Source organism: Pituophis catenifer, unplaced genomic scaffold (genome assembly GCF_029215685.1).
Source record: "Pituophis catenifer annectens isolate HBS135680 unplaced genomic scaffold, rPitCat1.0.hap2 SCAF_15, whole genome shotgun sequence".
Lineage (NCBI taxonomy): Eukaryota > Metazoa > Chordata > Lepidosauria > Squamata > Colubridae > Pituophis > Pituophis catenifer.
The window spans coordinates 343,008-352,030 of NW_027256895.1; the positions used below are offsets into that span (position 1 = coordinate 343,008).

General features: G+C 54.9%; 2 protein-coding genes across 2 annotated transcripts; both read left to right on the forward strand.

Moving 5' to 3' along the window:
* The first annotated feature begins 2,449 nt into the window (after positions 1–2,449).
* On the forward strand, positions 2,450–4,649 carry GLTPD2 (glycolipid transfer protein domain containing 2). Its single transcript, XM_070954718.1, has 4 exons — positions 2,450–2,589; positions 2,684–2,763; positions 3,202–3,386; positions 3,897–4,649. The coding sequence occupies exons 1-4, from the start codon at positions 2,505–2,507 to the stop codon at positions 4,420–4,422; spliced, it is 876 nt and encodes a 291-aa protein (XP_070810819.1). The 5' UTR covers positions 2,450–2,504; the 3' UTR covers positions 4,423–4,649.
* Positions 4,650–7,023: 2,374 nt separating this feature from the next.
* Positions 7,024–8,778, forward strand: PSMB6 (proteasome 20S subunit beta 6). The gene is made up of 6 exons (XM_070954731.1): positions 7,024–7,341; positions 7,433–7,500; positions 7,590–7,721; positions 7,881–8,010; positions 8,297–8,441; positions 8,536–8,778. Exons 1-6 carry the CDS (start codon positions 7,243–7,245, stop codon positions 8,661–8,663), a joined length of 702 nt encoding a protein of 233 aa, XP_070810832.1. The 5' UTR covers positions 7,024–7,242; the 3' UTR covers positions 8,664–8,778.
* The last annotated feature ends 245 nt before the right edge of the window (positions 8,779–9,023 follow it).

Below are 9,023 nucleotides of genomic sequence, written 5' to 3' on the forward strand. Positions count from 1 at the left end.
ATTTCTGAGTATAATTTTTCTCTTTACCTCATTACATTAAAATATTTCTAATACATTATTTTCAAATAAAAGCTATTTGATACTTTCTAGTTTGATATTTGTTCTGAACATATTCTATCCACCTTTTCCATTCCCATTCATAAGTCTCTTGTGAACAATCTTTTAAATATGCTGAAATCTTCGCCACCTCTGCAAAACTGGCCATCTTCAAAGTCCATTCCTCAATAGTGGGCAAAACTTCATTCTTCCAGTATTTACCTATCAACAATCTTGCTGCTGTTATCATATACAATATCAATTTTGTTTCACCCAATGTAAAACCCTTAACTATACCCAATAAAAACAGTTGTGGAGAAAATTGAATTTTTTTCTTCAAAACATTCTGCATGACCCACCAAATTTTTATCCAAAAAGCCTTAATTTTCCTACAGGTCCACCAAACATGATAATACGTAGCATCCAAACATTCACATCTCCAACATTTTGGCTGAACATTAGGGTACATACATGACAACTTTTTGGGATCTAAATGCCATCTATAAAACATTTTATAGAAATTTTCCCTCAGGTTCTGCGACTGTGTAAATTTAACATTCTGAACCCAAATTTTTTCCCATGTTTCCAACATCACTGGTTCTTCAAAATTTTGTGCCCACTTAATCATACAGTCTTTAACTAATTCAGTTTCTGAGTCCCTTTCTAGCAAAACATTATAAAGCCTTTTGATATGCATTGGACCTTTCTCTTTTATATGTCTAACCAATTCTTCCTCATGCAACATAATACCAGTTTTTTGGTCCTCTTTCCATCTCAATTGTAATTGGTTATATTGTAACCATGTTAGATTAATCCCTTCGTCCAACAGTGTCTGCAATGTCTTCAGCCGCCATCTGCCCGCATCTGTAAAAAGAACCTCTTTGTATAAAAACCCCCCGAGTGACATATTTGTATTCCACAAAGTATGACCAAGATCCAGCCATAGCGGTATTTTATAATCCCATTTGAGTCGGTGCTTCTTCCAAACTCTCATCAAAGAATCTCTAAGTATATGACTTTTAAATACTTTATCAACTTTGTCATCGTAAAATAAGTAAGCATGCCATCCAAATTCGAGATCAAAACTTTCTGCATTCAATATTCCAGTCTTTTTCCTTCCAAACCAATCACTTGTTAAAGTTAAAGCTGCTGCATCATAATATAGCTGTAGGTTTGGAAGTTTAGGACCTCCTCTTTCTGGAACATCTTGCATAATTTTCAATTTCACTCTTGGCTTTTTCTCGTTCCAGACAAACTTATTCACTCCAGTTTGCCAAACTTTCAATTGTTTATCACTTTTAAGCACCGGAATCATTTGAAACAGAAAAAGAAATCTTGGCAAAATGTTCATCTTAACTGCTGCTATTCTTCCAAGTAGAGACAGCTGCAGTTTTTTCCAAGTCTCCATGTCTTTCTGCACCTCTCGCCACAACACCTCAGTTATTTTGAAACAATTTAATGTTTGATTCTGCAACCTGAACTCCTAGATATTTTACCTTAGGCACAGTCTCAAAACCTGCCCTTCTTTCAAGCTCATGTTTACGATCTTGTGTCATGTTTTTAGCTATCATTTTGGTCTTTTTTGGATTCAGTCTAAAACCTGAAACTTTACCATAGTCTTGTATAATGTCCTTCATCAGGATTATTGATTCCATTGGTTGTGATAGGGTAACAACCAGATCATCTGCAAATGCCTTTATTCTGTAATCCTCTTGCCTAATCATTATACCTCCCAGGGGAGGGAGGGGTTAAGTCTACATATAAGTGTTATATTAAGGGTTCTTTATGAGTATGAGTATATTATAGGGAAGTCTGGGGGGAGGGGAGGGTTAGGGAGGGTTAGGGAGGTTGGGAAGTTTGGGGGGGGAGGTGGGGGGGGAAAAAGGGGTGAAAACGTAATTGTAAAACTTTTGCAATAAAAAAAAAGTGCTATTTCTGAGGTCTGCTGGACACCTTCTCCTGCCTTCAGGCCCAATCAATTTGGGGCCGAGTGAGACGGAGGTGGTCACTCATGGAAGTTCTGGAAGCCCCAAATGGGACTCAGTGGGGCACATCTGGCACCCTGCTCCAGCAAAGGGGGTCCAAAAAGGGGTGGCCTGGAGAGATTGGCACTTGTCCAGCAAAGCCCCCTCCTGTCCAGGGCCGGGTGTCTCAACAGAGCCCCATTTTCCCCAAACCCAGATGTTTCCAGGGGGAATTGTTTGCAGGCTGCCCCCCCACCCCATTTGGTTTCCCTGCTCAACACCTCCCAGCCCCTCCCCCTGGAGTGCCAGCAGCCCTACCAGACGCCCGGGGGGCCACCAGCCCTCTGACTGCCACTTCCCTGCTGGAGGGCCCCCCTCGGAGCCGCCCAGCTCAGCCCTCCCTCACCCCCCCTTCTCATCCTCCTTATCTTGCCCGGAAGAGAGGGCAGAGGGCAGGGTGCAAAGGCCTGGCTGGTCCTGCCTGGAGGAGGCAAAAGGCTTGAAATGGGGGCTCCCCCACGCCCCTGCCAGTTGCTGCTCCTGCTGGGGGTCTTCCTCCTCCTGCTCTACCTCTCCAGCCGGCACCTCCGTAAGTCGGGAACTGGGTGGCGGGGGGGGGGAGGCGGGCAGGGGCCGAAGAGCCCAGGCTGCAGCTCACCCTCCCTGCGCTTCTCCTCCTGCAGCAAAACTCTCCCTGGCTGCCTGTGTCCGGGGCAGGCATCGGTGCCCATGGCTCGGGGAGACGCTGCCCAAGGAGGAAGAGGTGAGATGAAGAGCAAGGCAGCTTTGCTTGTGGCAAGGCGGCAGTCTGGAGGGGGCAGGGGGGGAGCTGCACCTTCTTCCCCCTTGACTGGGAGGGTTGCCAGAGGAGTTTTGCGGCAGCTGAGGGACCTCCAGGCCCAATAACTGGGGGTGGGAGGATAGGCAGGGAAGCCAGGAGGCTCCCCCCCCTTTGAAATCCCAGCAAGGTTAGAGTCAAGGCGGTGGGCAGATGGAGGGAAGCCCGAAATGCCTTTGATAAGGAAGGAGGGTCAGCTGGAGGATGAACTGGCCCGGAGGGTATTTTGGGACTGTGGTTTCCCAACTGGGAAGTTGGGGGAGGGAACGGAACTTGAAACTGAAGGAAGAGGGGTTAGGTAACAAGGAAACCTGAGGGGGGAATTTAATCCTTTCCCTCCACCACCGCCCCACCCACCCCCAGCACTTCCTTGTCTTCCTGCAGCCCGGTCCTGCCTCTGCCCTTGCTGGGACCCCAACACCCCCCCTCCCTCTCTGCGGCGAAGAGTTTGACATCAGGCAGCTGCGAAGGGCTTTCTCGACCAGCCTCTCCCCCCGGGGTGAAATCCTCCTCCGAGAATACCTCCACGGCTGGAGGCAGCTGCTCAAGTGAGGATGGCAAGGGGGGGTTGCATTGCCTCTTGTGCAAGAAGGGGGTTCCGGAGAGACCTGGGCCCAAAAGACAGAACACGGGGAGAGCCCAGTGCCCACCCCAGAGCAGCTTTTCCCTCCAAGGCAAGAGAGACTCTCAGCGATCCAAAGCTTGTAATCGCCTTCCAGAAAGAGGTGGGGGCCGCCTGGGGGCCTTCTCAAATGGCTCTTCCCCTGGCATGGCTCCCTCCCGCTGTGTGCCTCAGCAGTGCCCTGCTGCTTGGAGCCTTGTGCCCCCACCGCTCACCCACCCCTGGCCAGGAGCCTCTTCTCCAAGGGGCCATGCACCTGCTGGAGGAAGCCCATTGGCCTCCAAGCAGCCCCCCCCCCATCCTCCCTATCTGGGTTAAGAGCCGTCAGCCCCTCTGTCTTTGCAGGGCTGGCAGCTCTGGGAGGGGAAGCCGCTGGGCATTGGCTGGCTGGGTGGGGAGCGTTGCTGCAGGCTTCATGGACTGCTGTGCTTTCCAGGTTCATGGACGCGCTGGGCACCGCCTTTGGGCTGATCTCCCAGGAGACCAAGTCCAAGATCAGCATCATGCAGCAGCATCAGGAGGGGCCGCACAGCCTCCACTACCACACTGTGCAGTCCATGGTGAAGTTTGAGCTGGCCTCGGGCTTGGTGGGCTTCCAGTCCCTGCCAGCCCACCAGCCTCCCTCGGGCTGCCGGACCCTGCTGCGCCTCCATCGTGCCCTGAAGTGGCTGGAGCTCTTCCTGCACAAACTGGGCACCAGCCAGAAGGATGAGAAATCCTCCCGGATGTGTGCAGAGGCCTACCGGGTGGCCCTCGCCCCGTATCACAGCTGGTGGGTGCAGCAGGCCGTTGCCCTGGCCTTCCTGGCTATGCCCTCCCGCCAGGAGCTGTACCACATCATTGTGCGGGGGGAGAAGCCGGCGGCTGGGGCCATTGTCCTGACCACGGTGGAGAGCCTGAGCCGGGTGTACAACGTCACCCAGGAGGTCTACTCTGCCCATGGGATGCTGGAGCTGCCCTAAGGATGCCCAGGGCACGGTCGAGGTTTCACGCCCACCACCTGAAGGACCGATCTGGGCCCAGTGGCCTGGGGGGGGGGGCTGTTCCTGCTCCATGGACCACCCAGATAGCAGCCCCCCTTTAGTGCCTGGAAGTCCCCAGTGGAAGACAGCAGGGTTCCATTCGGGGGAGGGGAAGACATTAATAAAGGGCCTTGGGAGAATTTACCCACCCAGGGACCCAGCACAAAGTATGCCTCGTGACTGTCCTCTGCTGGTCTGGCCGAGGGTCTTTTCCATCTGTACAGCAAGTGGCACCCCATCGCATCTCCTGAACCCCAAGGGTGGGTTAGAACGCCACCCTCTGGGCTGTGTTGCAGCTGGACACCGCCTGCCCCTCTACCCCTAGGCTGGGAAAGGGCAGGATGCAGGGGCTCTATGTGCAGGGAACCAGGCAGTGCCCTCCGACCCAGACAGAGCCCCTCTGCTCTGCAGCCCCTTTGCCTTTTCAAGCCAGGCAGGGCTGCTGCCAACCGGGTTTTTCGGGGTGCCTGTCTGGTTGAGTTGAGAAATTCAGAAAAACTAGATAACTGAGGCCCAAACACAATCATTACTGAAGAGGGAAAAAAAGGGAGATGCCTGATAAGACCCTGTGGTTGCACAAAGACCTCCCTGAAAAACAGAACCAGAAAGAACCACCACAAAAAATGGACAGATAACAAATGCTGCACATCAGGGAACAGGCAAGGCTGTGATGGCTCAGCATGAGATAAGGCTCGCTATCGATGCCAAAAATAACAAAAGGCTTCTTGGGGCATGTCCAGAAAGAGAGGAATGTCAAGGAGACAATCAAGGAAGCTAACTCACCACTGGGTAGTAAAGATGGAAAGATGGCGACAGCAACAGGGAGAAATCAGATCTTTTTTTTTTTAATTTGATTTATATGCCGCCCTTCTCCGGAGACTCAGGGCAGCTTACAATGTGTTAAGCAATAGCCTTCATACTTTTGTATATTTATACAAAGTCAGCTTATTGCCCCCACAAACTGGGTCCTCTGTTTAAATTCCTATTTTGCACCTGCTCTTTCACAAAAGGAATCACCACCCCCAACTTATCAAAAGTGGGACTGCAGGAAGCAGACAAAAAGTTCAGATCAAAAGGGGCTGGTGAGAGAATACGTAGGAGCTTTGAATGAATTATGGTCTCACGGGCCAGATGGCAGATGTCACCTCAGAGCCTCAGACTGAAATCTTTTCAGAAATCCTGGAGCTCAGGGAAAGTGCCAGAAGACTGGAGCACAGCCAACATGCTTCTAATAGGTAAGGAAGGGGGGGGGGGTGTAGCCAGGGAACTTCAGACCAAACATACCTGGGAAAATCCCAGAAAAGGAAAACAAGCAGCTGGTTTGAAACCCAACGAATAGAGTGATTACCAGAAGCCAGCAGGGTCCTGCCAGAGGAATCGTATTACTTTCTTTGATTAGATTAGTGGACCAAAGGAATTCTGTGGGTGTGAGTGTGGTTAGGCATTTGATAAGACTAGCCTCATTCTTGACAAAATCTAAGGGGGGGGGATTCATGGTGTCATTATCAGATGGAAACCCAGTTAGGTGGTCCTTCATGGGTTTATGTCTGTGTGGATGGAAGAAAGCGGTGGGGGAGCTCAGGGCTTGATCCTGGGCCAGAAGTTCTGAACAGTAAACAGCTCAGATGGGGGGGGGGGAGAGGGGTAGAAAGACATTCATCAAATTTGCAGATGACATCAAAGCAAATGGGGGTGGGGGGAGCAGATTGATACCAGCTCAGAAAAGAGTCTCAGGATCAAGAGGATCTCGACAGACCTGAACACTGGTCCCAATCCAGCAAAACGTCGCTCAGTAGTGAGCAATGCAAGATTCCGCAATCCAAGGCAGGAAAACCAAAGGCGCAGGTGAAAGGGGGGATCCGGGCGCCTGCGAGCCCCTCTTGTGCCGCAGCGGCCAGAAGAGCCAATGCGACCTCGGGCCGCATCAACCGAGACCCGGGGGTGGGGGTGTCAGGGACAGCAGCCCCGCTCTAGGCCGCCTCGGTTGGACTGCTCCAGTCCTGCTACGACGGGCCCAGCTCTGGTCGCCTCGGGGGCTGGGAGGCGCCGGGCGGAGGGCTGGGTAGGCTTAGCCTGGAGAAGAGAACGCGGCCTCGAAGGAACAGGGCTGGGCTTCCCCCCCTCCGTAGGCTCCGGGGTGAGACAAGGGCCCGCGGGGGCTTCGGGGCTCCACCGCTCAAGGCCTTCAGGGCAGCCGCGGGGTCCGGGGTGGACTCCCTAACCTGGGCAGGGGGTGGACTAAGTGACCTCGAGGGTCCCCTGGTTGTGCTGGGGATGCAAACAGCCTCCAATTCTCCCCAAATCAGCGTCTTCTCTCCCAGCGGGATTAGTTTTTCATCCTGAAGGGCACATTCGGCATCAACGGACAATTCCGCGTGTCGCTCAACTCCAGGAGGTTCCCAAGTTACGCGAGTCAAAGATGCTGTGCGCCGCGGTCGGAGCTGCAGGCAAAGCGTGGGCGCCGGCGGATGACGCACTTCCGCTGCTTCCATTCAAGGAACCGCCGGAAGTCTTAGGAGCCGGGCAAAAACGTTGCCGCTCCAGAACCTCTCCAGAGACTCCATTGGTTGAAGAGAGAGAAACGGCAGAGGCAATAAGAGTGGTGGGGCGGGCCCGGCAACCCAACCAAACGCACGAGCGCCACCAAGAGGACCCGCCGGTGGCTGCGCGGGCTCCCTCCGCTCGGCCTCTCCCACGGAGCCGTAAAGCGCCGTGCCGTGCGCGTCGGCGTTTTTGCGTCAGTGTCGCGCTCGGGCGAAGATGGCGGCGGCGATGGCGATGACTGGTCCGGCGGCGGGTCCGAGCCTCGGGCTGGCGGGCGGTTGTCCGGACTGGACCCACCAGGCGGAGAGCACCGGGGTGAGGGCGGGGGCCGGGGCGGGGTGGGGCGGGGCGGGTCGGTCCGGTCCTGCCCGGGGCTGACGCGCCTTCTCCTTCCCCTCCGCCGCAGACCACCATCATGGCCGTGGAGTTCGAGGGCGGCGTGGTCATCGGGGCGGACTCCCGCACCACCACCGGGTGAGTGGCTGGCGGAGGGAGGGAGGGAGGGGGGGGCGGCGAGCGGAGCGGGGGGTCCCGGGCGGGGATGACGGCTGTGCCGCCCGCAGGTCCTACATCGCCAACCGCGTGACGGACAAGCTGACCCAGATCCACGACCGCATTTTCTGCTGCCGCTCCGGCTCCGCCGCCGACACCCAGGCCATCGCCGACGCCGTCGCCTACCAGCTGGGCTTCCACAGGTGGGGAGGGGGCGCTGCGGGCTCCGCGACGGGGGAGGGGCGGAGGCGGCAGGACCACCCTGGCAAGTGCCCGGAGCCTCTGATCTGCCCGGGGAGCCCCCTCTGGTCTGCGGGGGCTTGTGGCGGCTGCCTGTGACCCTCCCTCTCCTCGCCCTGCAGCATCGAGCTGGACCAGCAGCCCCTGGTGCACACGGCGGCCAGCCTTTTCAAGGAGATGTGTTACCGGTACCGGGAGGACCTGACGGCCGGGATCCTGGTGGCTGGCTGGGACAGGCTGAAGGGGGGACAGGTGAGGGGCAGCGATGTGCTTCCCAGGTTCTGGGGGTGGGGGGGAGCCTTATGGGAGCCTGGTCCTTGACTCTTCATGTTGGATGCCCCCCCCCCCGCCTACCCGGAGGATGTTCTGCCTGGGTGGATGGATGTTCATCTGGATCCAGCCGCTGCCCTGGGTTGGCCTCGGGTACTTTTGTACAATGCCAACCAGCCACTGGCAACCAACCAGCCCTCCTACTTCCTGCTGCTCTGTAGAAGGTTTTTCTCACCTACCTCCACCCCGCTCCCCCTGCCTCTTCCAGGTGTATTCTGTCCCCATGGGGGGCATGATGGTTCGCCAGCCCTTCTCCATTGGGGGCTCTGGCAGCTCCTACATATACGGCTTTGTGGATGTTTCTTACAAGCCTGGAATGAGCAAGGAGGAGTGCCTGACTTTCACAGCCAATGGTAAGGAGACCCCAATCCCAGGGCCAAAGGGGAGGAGCCCCTGATTTCTGAGGGAGGGGGTGACTTTGCTTCTGCCTGCCTTTTCTCCTTACAGCACTCGCCCTGGCTATGGATCGCGATGGCTCGAGTGGGGGTGTGATCCGCCTGGCTGCCATCACCAAGGACGGTGTGGAGCGCAAGGTCATTCTAGGCAATGAACTGCCCCGGTTTTCCTCCGTCTGAGATGGGGGGGCAGGCAGTGTTGCCCCCATGACGCCTGGAACGGCCTCCAACTCTTAGAGACAGGACTGTCTTTTGTCTATGCATGTTTGGTGGGTATTAAAGGCAGAAATTTTCACTGTGTGGTTCTTTCTTTTGGTCCTTGCGGTGGTTGGGGTGGGGGACATGGAGAGAGGGAGGATGGCCACTTTTCTTTACTACCTTCAAATAGCAGCTCTTTTGCTATGGCAGTGTTCTAATGAGGTTAGAAGCTTTGCGGGCAACAGTCCTCATTCTCTGAGACAGAACAGCAAGGAAATGGCTGTTTTCACATACCGCATTAAGTCACCAGCAGCCAGGGCCATTCTAAGGGTTTGAAGGTTA